Source organism: Hemiscyllium ocellatum, chromosome 8 (genome assembly GCF_020745735.1).
Source record: "Hemiscyllium ocellatum isolate sHemOce1 chromosome 8, sHemOce1.pat.X.cur, whole genome shotgun sequence".
In the NCBI taxonomy this organism is placed as follows: Eukaryota; Metazoa; Chordata; class Chondrichthyes; order Orectolobiformes; family Hemiscylliidae; genus Hemiscyllium; species Hemiscyllium ocellatum.
Genome location: NC_083408.1, coordinates 117,396,040 through 117,419,892, shown reverse-complemented (window position 1 = coordinate 117,419,892; position 23,853 = coordinate 117,396,040). Strand labels below are relative to the sequence as shown.

General features: G+C 43.7%; 1 protein-coding gene across 4 annotated transcripts in view; it reads left to right on the top strand.

Moving 5' to 3' along the window:
- Positions 1 to 23,853, top strand: part of LOC132818447 (autophagy-related protein 2 homolog B-like) — a 114,316-nt gene that overhangs the window by 5,487 nt on the left and 84,976 nt on the right. For 3 of the 4 annotated variants that reach the window (XR_009644993.1, XM_060829520.1, XM_060829517.1), the window contains exons 3-11: positions 1,427 to 1,579; positions 2,414 to 2,516; positions 2,739 to 2,898; positions 10,755 to 10,934; positions 12,510 to 12,606; positions 13,937 to 14,119; positions 16,215 to 16,369; positions 18,361 to 18,478; positions 23,101 to 23,362. Coding sequence is in view for 3 of the 4 variants with exons in the window: in XM_060829520.1 (XP_060685503.1) it covers positions 1,427 to 1,579; positions 2,414 to 2,516; positions 2,739 to 2,898; positions 10,755 to 10,934; positions 12,510 to 12,606; positions 13,937 to 14,119; positions 16,215 to 16,369; positions 18,361 to 18,478; positions 23,101 to 23,362 (1,411 nt within the window). In the remaining variant the exon portion in view is untranslated. The remainder of the gene's footprint in view (positions 1 to 1,426; positions 1,580 to 2,413; positions 2,517 to 2,738; positions 2,899 to 10,754; positions 10,935 to 12,509; positions 12,607 to 13,936; positions 14,120 to 16,214; positions 16,370 to 18,360; positions 18,479 to 23,100; positions 23,363 to 23,853) is intronic. The other variant, XM_060829518.1, reaches the window with a different exon arrangement.

Sequence of the window (23,853 nt, the reverse complement as noted above, 5' to 3'; positions counted from 1 at the left end):
TAAGATTCAACTACTATAATTCTGGAGTCTCGTAGGCCAGGAATCAATAACGGTCACCAATGAATTAGCTTATAATTCCAGATTTATGAATTTAACTTAAATTTCACTCTCTGCCATAGAGTCATAGAGATGTACAGCACAGAAACAGACCCTTCGGTCCAACTCGTCCATACCAACCAGTTCTAGTCCTAACCTAATCTAGTCCTGTTTGCCAGCACTTGGCCCATATCTCTCTAAACCCTTCTTATTCATATAACCATGCCTTTTAAATGCTGTAATGATGAGATTCGAACTCTTGCCCCAGCGCTTAAGCCTTGGCCTCCAGATCGCTAGTGTGGTGATCAAAAGCTCAATGAAAGGACAATGTTTTGAGCTACATCTTAAGATAAGGTCTACAGAGGACTTGGGCAGCTGAAGCATCTAGTTTCCACAGCCTTCATTTATTTTTGCATTGAAAGATAAATTTAGTGCTATAGCCAAAGTGTTAACACATAACTGTCCACTGGTGATGCATTAGATGATCCCCTGAAATGACTGAGATTTAATTTTGTACTTGGATATTCGTTTGGTTTGCAATGACAGGGTTAGGACTAAAAGCTGGAAAATAATTAAGGTTTGATACCTCTTTCTCAGCTAGCTCCAACATGGTCTGGTGAACCACCTTCTCTGCCTCAAATCTTTATCATTCAGTCATATTGAACTCTGCAATTCCCTCTCTAGATTCTCTCCAGTTAGATTAATACATTCCTAGAAACCCACCTCTTAACCTTCTTGGTGTTGCCTTCTTTGAGTCCATTTTGTATTTGATTCTGTCTTAGTCAAGCAATGTGGGATTGCTTATTCTGGTTTGAAAGTACAATGTAAATTGAGCTAGTTGTTTAGAAACCTAATAATTCAATACCTGTTGAAATGTATACTCCAGATTTAATTGTACTTTCTGAATATGAAAGAGCAGTCAGATTTAGCATTTGTCAGCAGTGACTGTCCCTCAGTAGAAGATAATTTCTGCTCAATTAGATAGTATTTATAACTTATTTTATCGACCAATACCTGGGAAGGCTAATGTTCTGGATTGAAATCCTGCATCAGAGCAGGCATTGTGGCTTTTCTTAAAATGAGAATGTTGTTGATATTTATTGTCTGTCCCTATTTGCCCTGAGAATTTCATGGAGGTGTTGGGCCAACATCTTGAGCTGTTGGGTTTGAGTCTCTTACTTGGCTGCTTAAGAGAGCAGTTAACAGTCAACCAAGTTGCTATCAGCCTGGAGTCACATGTAGACCCAGACTGGGTAAAGGCAGTAATTTCCTTCCTTTAAGTGCTTTGGTGAATCAGTGGGGTGCTGTTTGTTTCCAGCACTTGTTATAGTTTTTTTTATTGCCACACTGATATGTTTTGAAAATTTGAGATGTTGTTGTTCTGTCACAGTGTCTGGTTCGGAGCCAATGTACTGGTCCAGCTTTATGACAGACAGTATGCAGCTGGCCAAAGAGTGCCTGAGTCAGAGATTGACAGATGATCAAGCTGATGGACCACAGCCATTTGAAGGGCTAGAGAAATTTGCAGAAACCATTGAAACAGGTCAGTAATAATGTTTAATTTGGGAATTCCTACCTCCTGAGAGAACGTGTCTTTGTGCAAGCTGGTGTGGTTCTGAAAAGATCAGAGGTTAATGCTCAATTCCCAGTTTGCATTGACTCGCCAATCTTCAGCTGATGGTTCTGTTATGGCAACAGCATTAACCTCGGCTCTCCCCAGAGGAGAGGTGAATAAACCTAGCCTGGGTTCACTTTCCTGACCAATCTCCTGTGAAATCAACTACACATATAGTTATGATCCAGTGTTACATCCCATGGACAAAAAGCCTGCTGTAGCTCACTTGTGGAGAATAGCCAGCTGAGTAAATTGTCTGAGAGTCTGTCCCTCGAGCTGCTGAAGTGTAATCCTGTATGAGTGAGATAATAGTGTCAATAATTAATTAATTGTACCACCTATCCCTTGGTTTCATCATTGATTTAACTATGTCTTTGTCCATCTCCACTCACTAAATGTTCTCCCTCTGAAAGACACTGACTCCTTCAGGGATATATTCTGATAGAACCCATCCAGGCATTTTTCACCTAACACCCTCAAACCTTGAGAGCTGCTTAAACTCTGACAGCCACACAAAGATACCTTCCAGGACAGGTTCCTACATTGTGATCAGGAGTTGGAACCCGAGCTAAGCCCTCAGCTCCCCCATTTTCCCTGCATCACAGGACTTTTGGAGCCAGTGCACATCCTCCTGGGTAAAGCACTGGGTGCCTTTAAACCATTGATATATCAGAGCAACTTTCAGACAGGTTTTATGTTGCAATGGCTTGTCACTGATTGATGTCCTTGAGCTAACGTACATTCCTTCCTCTCTCTTCAAAGTTTTAAGAAGAGTCAAGCTTACGTTTCTAGAAACTGTCCTCAGGATTGAGCATGTCCCCGAGAACTCAAAAACTGGGATTGCCCTGGAGATTCGAATACAGAGGTACATGGAGTACTTTTTTCTCTTGTAAGAGTGCATTTATTACCTATCTCTGGATAGGTTGCTGTCTATTTTCCTCACTGTGATTCTTTGTAATGGTTTTTCCTATTGGTGGATAGTTTGCTAAGTCACTGCAATCTGAAAGTTGATGATCACTGGTCAACTTGTCTGAATGAGATGCTGTCTCTCTCTCTGTTTTTCTGAGTCTCTTTCTGTATCTTACAGAATTGAATACCGTGATGAATCAGCAAATGAGAGTCCAGATATTAACATTCATCATCCCACAGCTTTTGCCCAAAAGAATCTGCAGCTGTGCGGGGTCACATTGTCTTGGCATGAATTCCCTGAAAGTGCGAAAACATCACCCAGAACTTCACCAATGCAGGTAAATTCAAGCTGAAGGATTGATGCAACATTCTTCAATTCTACATTGTCTATAATGCAGAAATGCAACCAACGGTGCTTAAGTGAAGATCAAAATTCCAAATCATAGATTAAAATATTAAGGAGGGTGAACAGAAAGTTGATTGTAGAATTGGACCTTAAAATGGAGGAGGGGCAGTGGAAGCTTTGTGGAGGAATTCCAGTGTTTGGTTCTTTCATGCTTGAGTGTCCCTTTGAACCCTCACTTCCATCACCCCCATCATTGTAGACCCTGTCTCTGGAATTATAGAGTCTTAGAAATGTACAGCATGGAAGCAGACCCTTCTGTCCAAACCGTCCATGCCGATCAGATATCCCAACTCAATCTAGTCCCATTTGCCAGCACCCGGTCCATATCCCTCCAAACCCTTCCTATTCATACACCCATCCAAATGCCTTTCAAATGTTGCAATTGAACCAGCCTCCACACTTCCTCAGGCAGCTTATTCCATACATGTACCACTCTCTACATGAAAAAGTTGCCCCTTGGGTCTCTTTTGTATCTTTCCCCTCTCACCCTAAACGCATGCCCTCTAGTTCTGACTCCCCGACCCTAGGGAAAAGACTTTGTCTATTTATCCTATCCATGCTCCTCATAATTTTATAAACCTCCATAAGCTTACCCCTCAGCCTCTGACGCTCCAGGGAAAACGGCTGCAGCCTATTCAACCTTTCCCGATAGCTTAAATCCTCCAACCCTGGCAAAATCCTTGTAAATCTTTTCTGAACCCTTTCAAGTTTCACGACAACTTTCCAATAGGAAGGAGACCAGAATTGCACGCAATATTCCAACAGTGGCCTAACCAAGGTTCTGTACAGCTGCAACATGACCCTCCCAACTCCTGTACTCAATATTCTGACCAATAAAGGAAAGCATACCAAATGCCTTCTTCACTATCCTATCTACCTGCGACTCCACTTTTAAGGAGCTTTAAACCTGCACTCCAAGGTCTCTTTGTTCAGCAATACTCCCTAGGACCTTCACTTTAAGTGTATACGTCCTGCTAAGATCTGCTTTTCCAAAATGCAGCACCTCGCATTTATCTGAATTAAACTCCATCTTCCTCTTCTCAGTCCATTGGCCCATCTGATCAAGATCCCATTGTAATCGGAGGTAACCTTCGTTGCCCACTACACCTCCAATATTGGTAAACTTGTGACCATGGAGTGCCACAAGGATCAGTGCTGAGTCTACTTCTTTTCGTCATTTATATAAATGATTTGGAGATGAGCAGAGCGGAAAATGTGTTGCTGGTTAAAGCGCAGCAGGTCAGGCAGCATCCAAGGAACAGGAAATTCGACGTTTCGGGCATAAGCCCTTCATCAGGAATGAGTAGAAATGAGCAGAGCGGTATAGATGTGATCAGTAAGGCAAGTTCGACAAGGTTCCCCATGGGACACTGGTTAACAAGGTTAGATCTCATGGAATACAGGGAGAACTAGCCATTTGGATACAGAACTAGCTCAAAGGTAGAAGACAGAGGGCGATGGTTGAAGGTTGTTTTTCAGACTGGAGGCCTGTAACTAGTGGAGTGCCATAAGGATCGGTGCTGGGTCCTCTACCTTTTGTCATTTACGTAAATGATTTGGATGCGAGCATAAGAGGTACAGCTAGTAAATTTGCAGATGATTTACAAGGATGTTGCCAAGGTTGGAGAATTTGAGCTATAGGGAGAGGCTGAACAGGCTGGGGCTGTTTCCCCTGGACCATCGGAGGCTGAGGGGTGACCTTATAGAGATTTATAAAATCATGAGGGGCATGGATAGACAAAGTCTTTTCCCTGGTGTTGGGGAGTCCAGAACTAGGGGACATAGGTTTAGGGTGAGAGGGGAAAGATGTAAAAGAGACCTACGGGGCAACTCTTTCACGCCGAGGGTGGTACGTGTATGGAATGAGCTGCCAGTGGAAGTGATGGAGGCTGGTACAATTACAACTTTTAAGAGACATTTAGATGGGTAAATGAATAGGAAGGGTTTGGAGGGATATGGGCCGGGTGTTGGCAGCTAGGACTAGATTGGGTTGGGATATCTGGTCGGCATGGACGGGTTGGACCGAAGGATCTGTTTCCGTACTGTACATCTCTATGACTCATAAGAAGTATAGTTAGTAAGTTTGCAGATTAATTATTTGCTTAAATTTCCCCAATACCTCCTCCTTTAAGATGCTCCTTAAAACCTGTTTGACAAAATATTTAATCATCCCTGCAAGTATCTCAATTTTACTTGATGGCGCTTCTATGAGGAACCTTAATCTTCTATACGTTAACAGTGCAATTTTCATTATGCTGTCCCCCTCTTCCAAATCAGGCTTTGTGGTATTATATTGCAGCACACTGTATTCCCCCCCATCTCACCAATGACCTGATTTTGATTTCTGTTAAATTTCTACTTATGTAAAATTGTCTTTTTAAGCAGTCTCTCCTCTGGTATTCACACGTGATGATTCATCCTCCTTTAATAACTGTTGACTGTTGTTTTAGCCAGTTTGCAAAATAAAACTATTCTCGGTAACAAGCCTCACAAGTAGATCTACTAAAGAGGCGTCAAGAGGCAAACTATAGCTGCTGGTGGATAATTGGCTATCGTCTCCCTTCTGACCAGTTCCATTTCTGGTTGCTGAGGTCCTAGCAGCTGTTTCAGGCATTTCTTCCCCTCCCTTTGATACTGGGAAATGTCCATGCTTAGAAATGAATTTGCAGACTCATGCTTTGAGTGTTACACCTTTTGGTGAAGGCAGTAACAGTGTACAAACTGATGTGCTAGCAAGTTTCCTGGCCATGCTGTGAGCAAACCGCATGGCCATGTAATTAGCTGGGTAAAACTGTAGTGGTCATTTACCATAAAGCACAGCTGTGATATTGTAGAGTTATGTCTCTCAGCACAGAAAAGGCCCTTTGGCCCATCGAGTATGTATAGACCTATCTATACAAATCCCACTTTCCAATACTTGGCCGAGAGCCTTGTTATGATATTTCAAGTGCACATCACTTCCTTTTTAAATGTTGTGAGGTTTCAACTACCCTCACAGACAGTGCAGCTCAGATTCCCACCACTCTCCAGGTGGAAAAACTTCTTTCTCAAATCCCTCTAAATCTCTTGCCTTTCACATTAAAATTATGCCCCTTGTTATTGACCCTTCAAGTAATTGGAGCAAAGTGTTTCTATCCACCCTGTCCAAGTCCCTCATACACACAAGATGCACTCTCTCAGCCTTAGCTTCTCTAAAGAAAACAACTCAAATCTATTCATGGCTAAAGTTCTCCAACCCAAGCAAAACCCTGGTAATTCTCTTCTTATCATGTCTGGACTCGGAATCCAGAGGTCATGTGCTGACATCCAGTCATGGTGGATACTGAAAATAGTCTGACAGCTCGTCTGTTCAGTTTATCGTAAAAACCCAATTACTTCAGCCTTGGGGCTTGGAAACCTGCCACCCGCACTAGGATCTGGTCTACTCTTGGCCTCATCACAAATTTGGGTTTAAAGTTAACTTTTTAATGCCCTCAGCAACTAGGAGAGATTAAGATTAACTGCCCCCAACAGTTGTTGCTTCTGATTGAATTGCAAGCAGGTCACCTTCCAACTACTCCGTTATGTACTTCCATTATCAGCTTTGCATCAAAATGTCCACAAAGAAATTTATGTACTAGTTGAATTCTTTGAGCTTATTAAGTAAACAAAGACCCCAGTAGAACAGATATGAGCCATTCAGCTCCATGTACATGTTCTGTCAGTCATTCAGATCATGCTTGGCCGTTATTGGACTTTAGGGTGTAGGTTTGCTCGCTGAGCTGTAGGTTTGATATCCAGACATTTCATTACCTGGCTAGGTAACATCATCAGTGGTGACCTCCAAGTGAAGCGAAGCTGTTGTCTCCTGCTTTCTATTTATAGCTTTCTCCTGGTTGGGGTTCTTGGGGTTTGTGGTGATGTCATTTCCTGTTCGTTTTCTGAGGGGTTAATAGATGGCATCTAGATCTTTGTGTTTGTTTATGGCGTTTTGATTGGAGTGCCAGGCCTCTAGGAATTCACTGGCATTTTGCTTAGCCTGTCCCAGGATAGATGTGTTGTCCCAGTTGAAATAGTGGTTTTTTTTCATCCGTGTGTAGGGCAACGAGGGAGAGAGGGTCGTGTCTTTTTGTAGCTAGCTGGTGTTCGTGTATCCTGGTGGCTAACTTTCTTCCTGTTTGTCCTACGTCGTGCTTGTGGCAGTCCTTGCATGGAATTTTGTAGATGACGTTGGTTTTGTCCATGGGTTGTACTGGGTCTTTTAAGTTTGTTAGTTTTTGTTTGAGAGTGCTGGTGGGTTTGTGTGCTACTAGAATTCCAAGGGGTCTTAGTAGTCTGGCTGTCATTTCTGAAACTTCTTTGATGTATGGTAAGGTGGTTAGGGTTTCTGGCTGTGTTTGGTCTGCTTGTCGTGGTTTGTTCTTGAGGAATCTGCACACTGTATTTTTTGAGTATCCGTTCTTCTTGAATACGTTGTATAGGTGGTTCTCCTCTGTTTTCCGAAGTTTGTCTGTGCTGCAGTGTGTGGTGGCTCGTTGGAATAGTGTTCTGATACAGCTTTGTTTGTGTGTGTTGGGATGGTTGCTGGTGTAGTTAAGTATTTGGTCAGTGTTTGTCTGTTTTCTGAAAACGCAGGTTTGTAGTTCTCTGTTGTCTTTTTTTCAACTGTGACGTCCAGGAATGTGCGTTTGTTGTCAGTTCCTTCCTCCTTGGTGAACTTTATGCCTGTGAGGGTGTTGTTGATGATGGTATATGTCTCTTCTATCTTGTTTCGTTTTGTGATGACAAATGTGTCATCTACGTAGCGGACCCAGATTTTTGGTTTGGTGGTTGGTAGGGCTGTTTGTTCTAGTCTTTGCATTACTGCATCTGCTATGAATCCTGATAGTGGAGATCCCATGGGTGTGCCGTTGGTTTGTTTGTAGATTATGTTGTTGAAGGTGAAGTGGGTGGTGAGGCACAGGTCCACTAGCTTCATGATGTTTTTGTTGGTAATGTGATTGATGGTGGTTGGTGTGTGTGTGTGATGGTCTCTTCTAAAAGTGTGGTAAGTGTTTCCTTAGCCAAGTCGATGTTATGGATGTGAACAGTGCTGTTACGTCGAATGAGATCAATGCTTTGTCTTTCTCTATTTTGGTATTTTTGATGATTTTTAGGAATTCCTGGGTGGAGTGGATGGAGTGCTGTGACTCTTCTACTAGGTATTTCAGTTTTCTTTGGCCAGTCTGTAAGTTGGTGTTCTGGGTAGTGAGACTATAGGTCTGAGGGGGCTCCTGGTTTATGGATTTTTGGTAGTCCATCGAATCGTGGGGTGTTGGTCCCGTCTGGTTTCATTTTCTGGAATTCCGTCTTGATTAATTGTCTGGAATTGTGTAATTTTCTTCGGAGATATGTAGCTGAAAATGTATTGCTGGAAAAGCACAACATCCAAAGAGCAGGAGAATCGACGTTTCGGGCATAAGCCCTTCTTCAGGAATGAGGAGAGTGTGCCAGGCAGGCTAAGATAAAAGGTAGGGAGGAGGGACTTGGGGGAGGGGCATTGGAGATGTGATAGGTGGAAGGAGGTCAAGGTGAGGATGATAGGCCAGAGTGGGGGTGGGGGCAGAGAGGTCAGGAAGAAGATTGCAGGTTAGGAGGGCGGTGCTGAGTTCGAGGGATTTGACTGAGACAAGGTGGGGGGAGGGGAAATGAGGAAACTGGAGAAATCTGAGTTCATCCCTTGTGGTTGGAGGGTTCCTAGGCGGATGATGAGGCGCTCTTCCTCCAACCGTTGTGTTGCTATGGTCTGGCAATGGAGGAGTCCAAGGCTCTGCATGTCCTTGGTGGAGTGGGAGGGGGAGTTGAAGTATTGAGCGACTGGGTGGTTGGGTTGGTTGGTCCGGGTGTCCCAGAGGTGTTTTCTGAAATGTTCCGCAAGTAGGCGGCCTGTCTCCCCAATATAGAGGAGGCCACATCTGGTGCAGCGGATGCAATAAATGATGTGTGTGGAGGTGCAGGTGAATTTGTGGCGGATATGGAAGGATCCCTTGGGGCCTTGGAGGGAAGTAAGGGTTCAAGTTTTGCATTTCTTGCGGTTGCAGGGGAAGGTGCTGGGAGTGGAGGTTGGGTTGGTGGGGGGTGTGGACGTGACGAGGGAGTCACGGAGGGAGTGGTCTTTTCGGAATGCTGAATGGGGAGGGAGGGAAATATACCCCTGGTGGTGGAAGTGATGGCAGATGATACGCTGTATATGGAGGTTGGTGGGGTGATGGTGAGAACCAGTGTGGTTCTGTCCTGGTGGCGGTTGAAGGGGCGGGGCTCAAGGGCAGAGGAGCGGGAAGTGGAAGAGATGCGGTGGAGGGCATCGTCGATCACGTCTGGGGGGAAATTGCGGTCTTTGAAGAAGGAGGCCATCTGGGTTGTACGGTATTGGAACCGCTCCTCCTGGGAGCAGATGCGGCGGAGACGAAGGAATTGGGAATATGGGATGGCGTTTTTACAGGGGGCAGGGTAGGAGGAAGTGTAGTCTAGGTAGCTGTGGGAGTCAGTTGGTTTATAGTAAATGTCCATGTTGATTCGGTCGCCCGAGATAGAAATGGAAAGGTCTAGGAAGGGGAGGGAGGAGTCTGAGACGGTCCAGGTGAATTTGAGATCGGGGTGGAAGGTGTTGGTAAAGTGGATGAACTGTTCAACCTCCTCGTGGGAGCACGAGGCAGCGCCGATACAGTCATCGATGTAAAGGAGGAAAAGGTGGGGGGTGGTGCCAGTGTAGCTGCAGAAGATGGACTGGTCCACATATCCTGTGAAGAGGCAGGCCTGGCTTGGGCCCATGCGGGTGCCCATGGCTACTCCTTTGGTTTGGATGGGCCCCAGCTATGCCTCCCTCACCTTAACCTCCTTCCACCTATCGCATTTCCAACGCCCCTCCCCCAAGTCCCTCCTCCCTACCTTTTATCTTAGCCTGCTGGACACATTTTCCTCATTCCTGAAGAAGGGCTCATGCCCGAAATGTCAATTCTCCTGCTCTTTGGATGCTGACTGACCTGTTGCGCTTTTCCAGCAACACATTTTCAGCTCTGATCTCCAGCATCTGCAGTCCTCACTTTCTCTTCAGAGATATGTAATTTTGTTTCCTAGTTGTGGGGTTGGGTCTAGCCCCACCTGTTGGGTAGGTGTTGGTGTCTGCGAGTAGTGCATTGGCTTTCTCTATGTCGTCCTTTCTGTTCAGGATGACTGTGAGCCGACCTTTGTGTGCACGTAATATAACAATGTTTTTCTTTTTTGAGGTTTTCTAGGGTTTTCTTTTCTTGTGTGTTCAGTTTGTTTCCTTCCCTCTTTCAGCTCAGAGTAGGTGCAACTGTCTGTGTGAACGTTTGTTGTGTTTCTTCCTGTACTCAAACCCTCTCAGTATGAAGGCCAACATACCATTTTCCTTCATCACGGCCTTCTGCAGCAACATGCTGGATTTCGGTGACTGTGCATCCCAGGCCTTGTTGCACCTCCCCTTTTCCCAATCTATCCCCACTCATTTAATCCACCTTCCCTCTACCATTTAAACTCCAGGGATTGCATGAAATGTAACTTGACCTCATAATTTAATTCAACAAACCTTATATATCACTTTCTTATGAATCTGATGACCCACTCAGGAGATGAAGAACATTTCAGCAGGAGCAAGACATTCTCTGACATTGCAGCATTTCTTCAGGGTCAGACTAGATAGGGCACTAATTCCCAATCTTCTGACTGTGGTGTAGAAGTGTTCATAAATGTCTCAGGCTAATTATTTTTCTTTTAAAAATAAAGTCATTTTGTTGTATTATTTCACAGGAAATGGAACCAAAGCTGTCTCCAAGCTGGAACCCAAAAATAGTTTCAGAGCCTCACCCACAATTCACAAGGAAGGCTTCCGATGCTGTTCTCTTCGATCCAGTCCAGATTGGGAGCTGTGAAGGGGAAGTGGGACTAAAACTCACGTTGAACCAGAATGAAGCACTCCCAGTGGCCAAGGTCAGGAGCTGATGCCAAGAGTTCTGTGTTTTCTGTAAATTATCTGCAAACGAATTCAGTGCTTTGTTGTAAAGTGCTTACAACTGAGAGGAGAGTGGTTCTTTCAGCACCAGAACTATTCACTGGTCCTGAAATATTAACTCTAATTCCTCTTCACAGCTGCTGCCAGACCTGAGTTTTTCTAGCAACTTCTGTTTTAGTTTCTGATTTACAGCTTCAGCAGTTCTTCAGGTTTTTATTGATGGTGTAATATTACTTAGAACACAGTGAATACATGTACAAGCAGAGTATTCTTTTAGTCCCAACATTATAAAACCATTAAAAACAAGTCCTAAGGCAAAACCCACCATTGGGGCAAATGATTTATTTTCCATTGGATCTTCTCAGAATGTAACATTGTTAGCACCTCTGTAACCTTTATGCAGAATTGCAACGTTTGGGCAACAAATCACTCTACCTGTCATGAGAGTGGAGATTCGAAGGGTACGAAGCTGTTGCTAAATTGGATACTCCACTCATCTTTTGTGTTATTTACTCAGGGTATGCACAATCAATTCTATCATGGACTCAAATCAATTATCTCCCAGTGGTGAATAACCTTGAGTCAAATGACCAGGATTACAAGCCTTGGCAAAGCTGCTGCATGATTCATTAAATCATTACATCATGACCATCCTGGCAGCACAATAACAAGATTTCCATCATGTAACGCTGCACTGATAATCCTTAGTCACCATCCTCTTCTGCTCCATAGTTAGCATACAATACCGAATAGTCTTTAACTGGACAGGATAGCAAAGGTTTTGATTGAAGACTTAATAAAATCACACAAGGTCTTATCGTTAAGTTGAAGAAGGTTCGCTGAAGGTCTACAAGTCCACTGTTTAATAGTTAACCTATTAGAGGGCATAAGTTTCAGGTAATTATCAAAATAATTTTGAGAAAGAAATTGGGAGTGTACTTTTATTCAATAGGATATTATACAGAATACCTGATCCAAACAGGTAGAACCAAGAAACATTGATGGCTTTCACATCAAAACTAAATAAATATTTGAAAAGGGGCATTTTAAAGGAACTGGAATGGGACTGAGGATGCAGTTACCCTTGAAATATTAGTAGTTTCCAGCAGGATGCAGTGATTGAAGGCACTATTCATGTGGTACTGAACTACCCAAAGATTTGATCCCTAGTCTATGCCTGGTTAGTGAGTCTTAGTTGGGAACCTCTTATTGTCTTTAGCATTCCTGAACTAGGGAGGTGGCAATACCTAACGATCCTGCTCACAATCTTTTCTTCAGTAGTCCAGTTTTGACTAGGGAAGGATCTGATTGCACGGATGTTCAAATCTACTGCCAGCTCTCAGTGTGTGGACTGACCATATTTAAAAATTAGCCACTTGGGCAATGCACCTCAGAGCTCCATGATACCTGTAGGTATTCACCTCAACAAAAGCCAGCACCTACCAGGGGAGCAAAAGCTGGGACAAGGAGGTATGATTTACACTCAGGAGATGAAGATGAATTTATTGTTATATGCAGGAAAGTAGTGATTTAACTGTTTCTCTTTTGCACAGCTGGATGTGGAGGGACAGATAGAGTCTGTCAATTTCTTCCTGTCTCCGCGACAGGTTCACCTCCTGTTGGATATGCTGAGCACCATTCTATTGCCAGGTCAGACTTTGGACGTTTTGTTAATCTGTATTTCACAGTATTTTTACCTTGTATGAATATACTGTCCTCACATAGTCAGCTCTGACTAGCTGTCAGTTGCTTGGTCTGCAATTACCACAGGATCCTCACTTCATCTCTCCAGTTTTTGTTCTCTTTGTGTGCTGTGTCTGTGTGTTTTTTTCTCTCGCTGTCTCTCATGCACTGTCTGCCTGTTGCCCATCTGTTGCTTTTTTCCCCTCCCCACCACCACAACCATGACAGTGTCTGGCCTCTTTATCATTGCAAACTAATTCCTCTGGTTGATCAGGTGCTAGATGGGTGTTTGCAGAATTGGCCTGTGTCCTGAAAACAACAGGCTAGCAGCTCTCAGTAAGAGTTTCTAACAGCCTGATCTGGATTCTCTGGCTGTCCTTCAGAATCCTGGAACTGAGTCCTTGGCAAAAACTTCATTTATTGCCCAAACCTAGTTGTCAAGTGTGGTGTCAATGTTGCAAGCCTGAGAACAGCCACTGTCTAACCAGCACAGAAAAGTGAGATCCTGAAGGTCCATGTCATCCCAGGTTGTACTTCCACCCCATTCTTTCTGACATTTCATAGAACACACACCTTCATCTCGGTCACTTCATGAAAATTTCCACTAATCATAGGGGTAGCACAGTGGCTCAATGGTTAGCACTACTGCCTCACAGCATCAGGGACCCGGGTTCGATTCCCACTTCGGGTGACACCCTGTGTGGAGTTTGCACATTCTCCCCGTGTCTCCATGGGTTTCCTCTGGGGCTCCAGTTTCCTCCCACAGTGGATTGGTTAAGTGGATTGGGCATGATAAATTGCCCATGGTGTCCAGGGATGTGCTGGTTAGGTGGGCTAGCTTTGGGAAATGCAGGGTTATAGAGATGGGGTGGCGTGGGGGGAGGTGGGCTGTGTCTGGGTGGAATCATCTTCAGAGAGTTGGCGTGGGCTTGATAGGCTGAATGGCCTGCTTCTACACTGCTAGGTTCTATTAGCTTAAAAATAAAATCTCGCCATGTTATTGGACTACTAAGTAGAATGGCCCCGAGCTCCATGATTCCCTCGACACAGACCATCACGTTTGGTAACTTGTAAGGAAAACCTAACTCGGTGTGACACCTTGGTTCACTACTGAATGTATGTTTCCATGTCGTGAAAACTCAAAAAGGCAATTGTGTGAGCGTTTCAAAATAGCAAAAATAGGCTGGCTGACCAGTCACAATCTGGTGCTATTGAATAAATGCACATATTTCTTTTATAATTGAATTGATGTCAATGGAAACTGGAACAATTATTTAGCTATCTTTGGTTTGTTCAGGGTGTGCCGAGGCAACAACTGTTCCATCAAAGAGCCGGAGAAATCGGCCAATGCAGCAGGAGGATCAATATCTGATCCAAATGGAACTCAACCGATACATGCAGAAGGAAAAGGGTTCCCCAGGCATCTCAGCAGAGCAAAGCTATTACGAGACAGAAACTGTTCGAACAACTTCAAGCAGAGGTATAATTCAAAGTCACAATCTCAAACAAAAAACAAACCAACTTTAAAAAGTTCAGCTTTGCACTGACATCTCACACACACTCTCAAATATGATGTTGTAAGAATGAAAAGATTAGGAGAAAATAAGTCATGTGGTCCTTAAAGCCTAAACTGTCATTCAGTAAAACCATGACTGCTCTATGACTTTAAATCCACTTTTCCCCCTATCCACATGCTGCTTCTTTCCCTTAGAGTCCAAAAGTCTATCCATTCAGCCTTCAATATACACAATGGCTGAGCATCCACAGTCCTCTGGGTGAGAGAATGTCAAAGTTCCACAGCCTCTGAGTAAAAACACTTCGCTTTATCTCAGTCCAAAATGGCTGACCCCTTATCCTAAGAACTGTGGATGTCGTTGACTTCAGCCCAGATCATAGAGTCATAGAGATGTACAGCATGGAAACAAACCCTTCAGTCCAACCCGTCCATGCCAACCAGATATCCCAACCCAATCTAATCCCTCCTGCCAGCACCCGGCCCGTATCCCTCCAAACCCTTCCTATTCATAAACCCATCCAAATGCCTCTTACATGTTGCAATTGTACTAGCCTCCACCACATCCTCTGGTAGCCCATTCCATACATGTACCACCCTTTTGTGTGAAAATGATGCCCCTTCAGTCTCTTTTATATCTTTCCCCTCTCACCCTAAACCTATGTCCTCTAGTTCTGGACTCCCCGACCCCAGGGAAAAGACTTTGTCTATTTATCCTTTCCATGCCCCTCATGATTTTATAAACCTCTATAAGGTCACCCCTCAGCTCCGACGCTGCAGGGAAAACAGCCCCAGCCTGTTCAGCCTCTCCCTGTAGTTCAGATCCTCCAACCCTGGCAACATGCTTGTAAATCTTTTCTGAACTCTTTCAAGTTTCACAACATCTTTCCGATAGGAAGGAGACCAGAATTCCACGCAATATTCCAACAGTGGCCCAACCAATATCCTATATAGCCACAACATGACCTCCCAACTCAATACTCTGATCAATAAAAGAAAGCATACCAAATGCCATCTTCACTATCCTATCTACCTGCGACTCCACTTTCAAGGAGCTATGAACCTGCACTCCAAGATCTCTTTGTTCAGCAACATTCCCTAGGACCTTACCATTAAATGTATAAGTCCTGCTAAGATTTGCTTTCCCAAAATGCAGCACCTCGCATTTATCTGAATTAAACTCCATCTGCCACTTCTCAGCCCATTGGCCCATCTGGTCCAGATCCTGTTGTAATTTGAGGTCACCCTCTTCGCTGTCCACTACACCTCCAATTTTGGTGTCATCTGCAAACTTACTAACTGTACCTCTTATTCTCGCATCCAAATCATTTATGTCAACGACAAAAATTAGAGGGCCCAGCACCGATCCTTGTGACACTCCACTGGTCACAGGCTTCCAGTCTGAAAAACAACCCTCCACCACCACCCTCTGTCTTCTACCTTTGAGCCAGTTCTGTATCCAAATGGCTAGTTCTCCCTGTATTTTGTGAGAGTCATGGAACGCCTTATTGAAGTCCATATAGATCACATCTACTCTGTCCTCATCAATCTTCTTTGTTACTCCTTCAAAAAACTCAATCAAGTTTGTGAGACATGATTTCCCACACATAAAGCCGTGTTGACTATCCTGAATCAGTCCTTGCCTTTCCAAATACATGTACATCCTGTCCCTCAGGATTCCCTCCAACACCTTGCCCACAACCGAGGTCGGGCTCACTGGTCTGTAGTAAACAGCTGGTAAATAGCCTCTAAGCATCTACCCTTGTCAAACCTTTTAATAATCTTGTATATTGTATACAATTGCAGCAAAACTTTCCTACTCTTGTACTTGTCCCCACTTGCCTGGATAAGTGCAGCTGGGACAGCTCACCTTCACTATCATACATGCTCACTCAATCAATGGTAGCCTCCATTCATTCTCTTTGCTAAGGTTGACTAACTCAATTAAGAATGGGAAGGGTGAACCTTTTTAGCACTTCCTCCATCCTCGACCAAATATGTCTGTTGGCAGATTAAGTAGAGTGTTCATATCTGAATCATTATTTACTTTCATTTCTCACAGCAGAAGATGACGTCTTCTTCTCAATGGCAGACATGGAAATGTCAAACAGTATGGCATCTCTTCCACCCCTCGGAGAGCCAACAATTGATATGGAGTTATCATTGAGCAGCACACATGCCAACTCAACCGGCAGCTCTCCACAGAGCACACCAGGGGTAAGCGGAGAAGAACGAATGCCAACATATATGAAATGTTAGAACATAGAACAATATAGTGCAGAACAGGCCTTTCGGTCCTCGATGTTACGCCGACCTGTGAACTATTCTCAGCTCGTCCCCCTACACTATCCCATCACCATCCATGTGCTTATCCAAAGGTTGTTTAAACCTCCTTAATGTGGCTGAGTTGACTACATTGGCAGGTACGGCACTCCATACCCTTACCACTCGCTGAGTAAAGAACCTGCCTCTGACACCTGTCTTAAATCTATCACCCCTCAATTTGTAGTTATTCCCCCTTGTACACGCTGACATCATCATTCTAGGAAAAAGACTTTTGCCGTCTACCCTATCTAATCCTGTGATCATCTTTTACGTCTCTGTCAAATCCCCTCTTAGCCTTCTTCTTTCCAATGAGAACTGAAATGTTGTTGCTTCTCTTATGGTCCTTATTCTGTCCAGGAGTACTTAAGAGATATCACGTAGTCCAGATGTTAAAAGATTGTTGTCCGAACCTCACTGAACTTGACCACCACAATGTATATAATTGACAGCGCTTGTTAAATAATTCTATGCAGCTGGTAGTGTGATTGTTATTGTGGTATTTTTGTTATTTATGGTGTAGTAACTCCAAGTTTGAAAATTCAAATTTATTACGGCAGGTTGCAAAACTGAACTAAAGAGACCTGGTAATTTTGTGGGCCAGTACCAGAAAATTGGTGGATTGTCATTAAACCCCATCAATTTCACCACCACGCTTCGAGTCATGAAGTCATACAGAATCAGACCCTTCAGCCCAACTCCCAGTCTGACCCAATCCCTCTAACCCCTTCCTAGTTATGTACCTATCCAAATGCCTTTTAAATGTTGTAATTATACCTGCCTCCTCGACCTCCTGTGGCAGCTAGTTCTATATGTGCATAAGCCTCTGCTGTTCGGATCCCTTTTAATCTTGCCCCTCTCACCTTAAACCAATGTCCTGTAATTTTGGAACTCCCCTACCCTGGGAAAAAGACCTTGGCTATCACCCTATCCCTGCCCCTCATGATTTCCAGAATCTAACTGGTCTTGGTTTATTATCAAAGTCAGCCTTATCTCACCTCTTTCAATCAGTTCATACTTCTGTTCTTTCTTCTGTGCTTATCTTACATCTGATTCAATGTACTGACCTTAAAGAGCAAAGAAAGCCCAGGGACCCCACTACATTGACATTACCAACTTCAGGGAAGGGAATCTGCTATCTTTGTACATTCTGAGTTATGTGATTCCGGCTCATGCTGAAGACCATGTCTTTTGTAGTGGCCTAGCAATCCATTCTGAAGGCTCACTATAAAGAAAGTTTTGTAAAATTCGTTATTGTGACCCCCTAACTTTGGACTTACCCAGACAGCTGCTCTATGAAACCTTTATGTGACTTTAAATACCTCAATCAGATCTGTTCAGCCTGTGGTTTCTGGAGAAAAGAGCCCTATCCTGCTCTAACTTTCCTGTTTGTTGTGGTTAGAGAGAAATAGTATACAGCGATCATTGAAGGGCGTTAATTAAGGTCTGTCTTGGATATACATGGAGAGACTTGTTGACTGGAGTTATTAATTGTTATGTTTTACTGCTGAGCAAGCATTAGATTAGTTAAGTTTGGCTCCAGTACTATCCTTCCCCAATTGATTTTCTGGCATACAAGTTAATCTCTCAGTTCTGGCATTATCCTTGTAAATCTTCATTGCGTCGTTTCCAGTGCTTTTAAAGCTTTTTTATAATTAGGGAGAACAGAGCTGCACACAGTTTTGCAGGTGTGGTCTGATCTAGGTTTTGTTCAAGTTTCATGTAACAATTTTATCCATCTAGAAATGAGGCTAGCAATTGGTTTGTTCTTTTATGTCATTAAATATGTCTTGTCAGTGTCATCCATAAGTTGAGAGTAACTTTTTTTTTTACTCTAAGCATTATCCAAAACTAAGATATCAAATTAATTTTTCTATTTGATTTAGTTTTCCACATCATGGGATGATTACCTGGATCACTCTGGACAAGGCAGCCGAATGGTACGGGAGTCGGCATTTAATTCGAAAGAATTACCAATAACACAGAGACCTCTCCGACCCAGCAGTAAGTTACAGAAGGAACTGTTCCACATAACTAAGTACTGCTCAGTTCTGTTGAAGCAGGGTACTAGGACAGCTCTTCAACTTTCAGATGTTCAGCCTTGATCGACTGAGAATTCTGAAAGTGCTGCATGTCAAAGTGGGTATCACAGTTGATGAGCAAGGTTTGAAGAGTGTTGTTGAGGAATTGTCATTAACATTGAACATTACAGCGCAGTACAGGCCCTTCGGCCCTCAATGTTGCACCAACCTGTCATACCAATCTGAAGCCCATCTAACCTATACCAATCCATGTACGTCCATATGTTTGTCCAATGACGACTTAAATGCACTTAAAGTTGGTGAATCTACTACCGTTGCAGGCAAAGCATTCCATACCCTTACTACTCTCTGAGTAAAGAAACTACCTCTGACATCTGTCCTATATCTATCACCCCTCAATTTAAAGCTATACCCCCTCATGCTCGCTGTCACCATACTTGGAAAAAGGCTCTCCCTGTCCACCCGATCTAACCCTCTGATTATCTTATATGTCTCTATTAAGTCACCTCTCAACCTTCTTCTCTCCAATGAAAACAACCTCAAGTCCCTCAGCCTTTCCTCGTAAGACCTTTCCTCCATACCAGGCAACATCCCAGTAAATCTCCTCTGCACCCTTTCCAAAGCTTCCACATCCTTCTTATAATGCGGTGACCAGAACTGTACACAATACTCCAAGTGCGGCCGCACCAGAGTTTTGTACAGCTGTAGCATAACCTCATGGTCCTGGAACTTGATCCCTCAATTAATAAAAAGTAAAACACTGTATACCTTCTTAACAACCCTGTCAACCTGGGTGGCAACTTTCAAGGATCTGTGTACCTGGACACCGAGATCTCTCTGCTCATCTACACTACCAAGAATCTTACCATTAGCCCAGTACTTTGCATTCCGGTTACTCCGACCAAAGTGAATCACCTCACACTTGTCCACATTAAACTCCATTTGCCACCTCTCAGCCCAGCTCTGCAGCTTATCTATGTCTTTCTGTAACCTACAACATCCTTCTGCACTGTCCACAACTCCACTGACCTTAGTGTTGTCTGCAAATTTACTAACCCATCCTCCTATGCCCTCATCCAGGTTATTTATAAAAATGATGAACAGCAGTGGACCCAAGACCGACCCTTGCGGTACACCACTGCTAACTGGACTCCAGGATGAATATTTCCCATCAACCACCACCCTCTGTGTTCTTTCAGCAAGCCAATTACATTCCAAACTGCTATATCTCCCGCAATCCCATTCTTACGTATTGTACAATAGCCTACTGTGGAACCTTATCGAACGCCTTGCTGAAATCCATATACACCACATCAATCGGTTTACTCTCATCTACCTGCTTGGTCACCTTCTCAAAGAACTCAATAAGATTTGTGAGGCACGACCTACCCTTCACAAAACTGTGCTGACTATCCCTAATCAAATTATTCTTTTCTAGATGGTTATAAATCCTATCTCTTATAACCTTTTCCAACACTTTACCCACAACTGAAGTAAGGCTCATTAGTCTATAATTATCTGGGTTGTCTCTACTCCCCTTCTTAAAAGGGGAGCCACATTTGCTATCCTCCAGTCTCCTGGCACTATTCCTGTAGACAATGACGATTTAAAGATCAATGCCAAAGGCTAGGCAAACTCTTCCCTGGCTTCCCAGAGGATCCTAGGATAGATCCCATCCGGCCCAGGGGACTTATTTAATTTCACACTCTGCAGGATTTCTAATACTTTTCCTTGTGAACCTCAATCCCACCTAGTCTAGCAGCCTGTATCTCAGTAATTTCCTCGACAACATTGTCATTTTCTCGAGTGAATACTGTTGGAAAATATTCATTAAGTGCTTCCTCTATCTCCTCTGACTCCACACACAACTTCCCATGACTATCCTTGATTGGCCCTAATCTTACTCTCGTCATTCTTTTATTCCTTAAATACCTATAGAATGCCCTATGGTTTACCCTGATCCTATCCCCCAACAACTTCTCATGTCTCCTCCTGGCTCTTCTGAGCACTCTCTTTGGGTCTTTCCTGGCTACGTTGTAACCTTCAAGCGCCCTAACTGAGCCTTCACATCTCATCCTAACATAAGCCTCCTTCTTCCTCTTGACCAGAGATTCCACTTCCTTCATAAACCACGTCTCCCGTGCTCTACAGCTTCCTCCCTGCCTGACAGGTACATACTTATCTAGGACACACAGGAGCTTTTCCTTGAATAAGCTCCGCATTTCTAATGTGCCCATCTCCTACAGTTTCCTTTCCCATCCTATGCTTCCTAAATCTTGCCTAATCGCATCGTAATTGTCTTTCCCCGAGCTGTAACTCTTGCCCAGTGGTATACACCTATCCCTTTCTATCAATAAAGTAAACAAAACAGAATTGTGATCGCTATCACCAAAGTGCTCACCTACTTCCAAGTCTAACACCTGGCCGGGCTCATTACCCAATACCAAATCTAAAGCTGCTTCGCCCCTTGTTGGCCTGTCTACATACTGTGTCAGGAAGCCCTCCTGCACACACTGGACAAAAACTGACCCATCTACAGTACTTGTACTATAGTGTTCCCAGTCAATATTTGGAAAGTTGAAGTCCCCCCTGACAACTATCCTGTCTCTCTCACTTCTATCGAGAATCATCTTTGCAATCCTTTCCTCTACATCTCTGGAACTATTCGGAGGCCTATAGAAAAGTTGCAACAGGAGTTAAATGTGACAGTTGTACTCCGCAACCTCCGCTCAATGCTGGTGGATATTTATAAATCCATTTAAGGTATTACCTTGTGAGAGGGCTTGAGAATTGCACTGCAAGAGCTCGAGCTGAAGATTTTCTGCCTTGAGTATGAAATGAATTACCATCAAAGATATTGAAGTGGTCAGTGCCATGATTCCATGACTACAGGACCACACGGAGGATGGTCCTAGGTTTCTGTCTATGGCCTTTTGTGTGTTGAATTGTTGACGAGTCTTACCAGGATATTACTGGGGATGGAGCATGATGAGAGGCTGGATAAGCTCAGCTGCTTTCCTTTGAAGCAGAGAATGTTGAGGGAACCTGATGAGGGGCATGGATAGGATGGATAGAAAGCAGCTGTTCCCCTTAGTTGAAGGATTAGTAACAAGGGGGTATAATTTAAAGTGAAAGGCAGGAGGTTTGGAGGGGATTTGAGGAAAGATCTTTTTACCCAGAAGTTGGTGGGAATCTTTAAATGCACAAACTGGGAGGGTTGTTGAGGCAGGAAACCTCACAACATTAAGAAGGACTTAGCTGTCCACTTGAAATCATAGAGTCACACAGCACAAAAACAGACCCTTCGGTCCAACTCGTCCACGCCGATTAATCATCCCAATCTGACCTAGACCTATTTGCTAGCATTTGGCTGTTATCCCTCAGAACCCTTCCTATTAATATACCCATGCAAATGCCTTTTAAATTTAATTGTACCAACCTCTACCACTTCCTCTGTTAGCCTCTTCCATACATGCACCACCTTCTGCATGAAAATGTTACCCCTTAGGTCTTTTTTAAATCTTTCCCCTCTCACCTTAAACCTATGCTGTCTAGATTTGAACTCCCCAGGGAAAAAACAAATAGACCTTGGCTACCTAACCTGTCCATGTCCCACATGATTTTATAAACTTTTAAAAGGTTAACTCTCAGCCTCTAATGTTCCAGGGGAAAAAGCCCAGTCAATTTAGCCTTTCACTGTAGCTCTAACCCTCCAATCCTGGCAACGTCCTTGTAAATCTGAAGAAGGGTCACTGCACCTAGAATGTTAACGCTGGTTTCTCTCCACATCGGCCGCCAGATTGGCTGAGATTTTTCAACAATTTGTTTTTGTTTCTGATTCCTGGCATCTGTGGTTTTTTTTTTAACCCTTGTAAGTCTTTTCTGCATCCTCTCAAATTTAACAAAATCCTTCGTATTGTCATAACATTCAAGGCTGTGGGCCTAGTGCGGGAGAGTGGAACTTGAGAAGGTGGTGTTGTATTTTTGACAGTGCAGACTTGATGGATGATGGGCCCCCTTCTGTAATCTATGATTCTACACCTTGCAGGAATGAATGAATGAATAAATAGAGAGCTAGTTCTCATTTTGGTGGCTTGTGCAAATCTTCCCATAGTCAGCGTTGGCTGGAGGTATTTGAATGGGTAAAGACAGAATGTGCTGTTGAAAATGAAGTGTGGAAGGAATGAACCTCCAGATGGAAACAGCACAGGCCTTGGACCAAGTCATTAGCCCTGCCCAGCATCCTCACAAGCTATCCCCACCTACCCAGCCAGTCCCGCAAATCAGTTGGATCGGGACAGACTGCAGGCTTGGTTGGACTAAAAGTTAAAGAACTTCACAGTTTGAAGGTATTAAGAAAGAGCGAGTGTGATGGGTTTTAATTTTAATAGTATATTAGCAATGGGCAGGAGAGGGGCGGTATGGGGATATTTTGGAGGAAGGTAAGGGAAAAGATCATTGGGCAGCGACTAAAACAGACTAGAAAAGGTGGGATCTTATGGTGCTCATTACTACATGTCTACATGTTTATCAGACTATTAATATTCTCTCATTTTTTGTACACGTTGCCTGCTTTTCTTTCAGGTCTACATTCCAAATCGCATTCCAATGATGAATCCAGACCTCAGATTGTTATCCGGCTGATTGTTGGCAGTCTTTCCATGTCAGTGCTGCACATTGATCCACTGCCACCGCCTGAGAACCCATTGCATCTTGATCCTCTGAGCAGGATGGCATCCCATTTCTTTGAGCAGTTGAAGACCCTCGATCTGCCTTCATTCCTTACAGGGGATTTCAATACCCTCCGACCCAAGTTTGCTGCAGCTTGTCCTCATGACCATCTCAGGTGAGCAGCATTGTGTGATTGCTCTATGCTCTGTCCAGTACCTGCCCAACACTCCCCCTAGTCCACCCAGAGTTGATTTCCTTCATTTTTAATTTGTCTCGGTCCAGTGGAGGGAAAAAGAGGTATTTGTTTCCCAGTTCTGATAACCTATGGTCTCAAAGACTTGGCATGATTCAGCCATCCTCTGAAGGTTTCCAAGTACCATTACCAAAAGAGATGTTTAGAATTAGATACAATATTACGATGGAAGTTTAGGCAGAGTGGCAGCATGGTATGTCACCTTGAAAGAGAGGGTCACTCGGATGGAAGATGGAGGCATCGGGATTTGCGTTATTTCTCATGCTGCACATGTGGTGATTGAAAGGTGCTTGAGTTACTTTGGGATCTCTGTCTCCTTTGTTGCTCAGATACTGACCGTTGGAGTTATTGAAGTGAAGGTTAAAATCTGTTAGTTTGATCTTGTCAGCTGGTTCTGAAACCAAAAGAGAAAA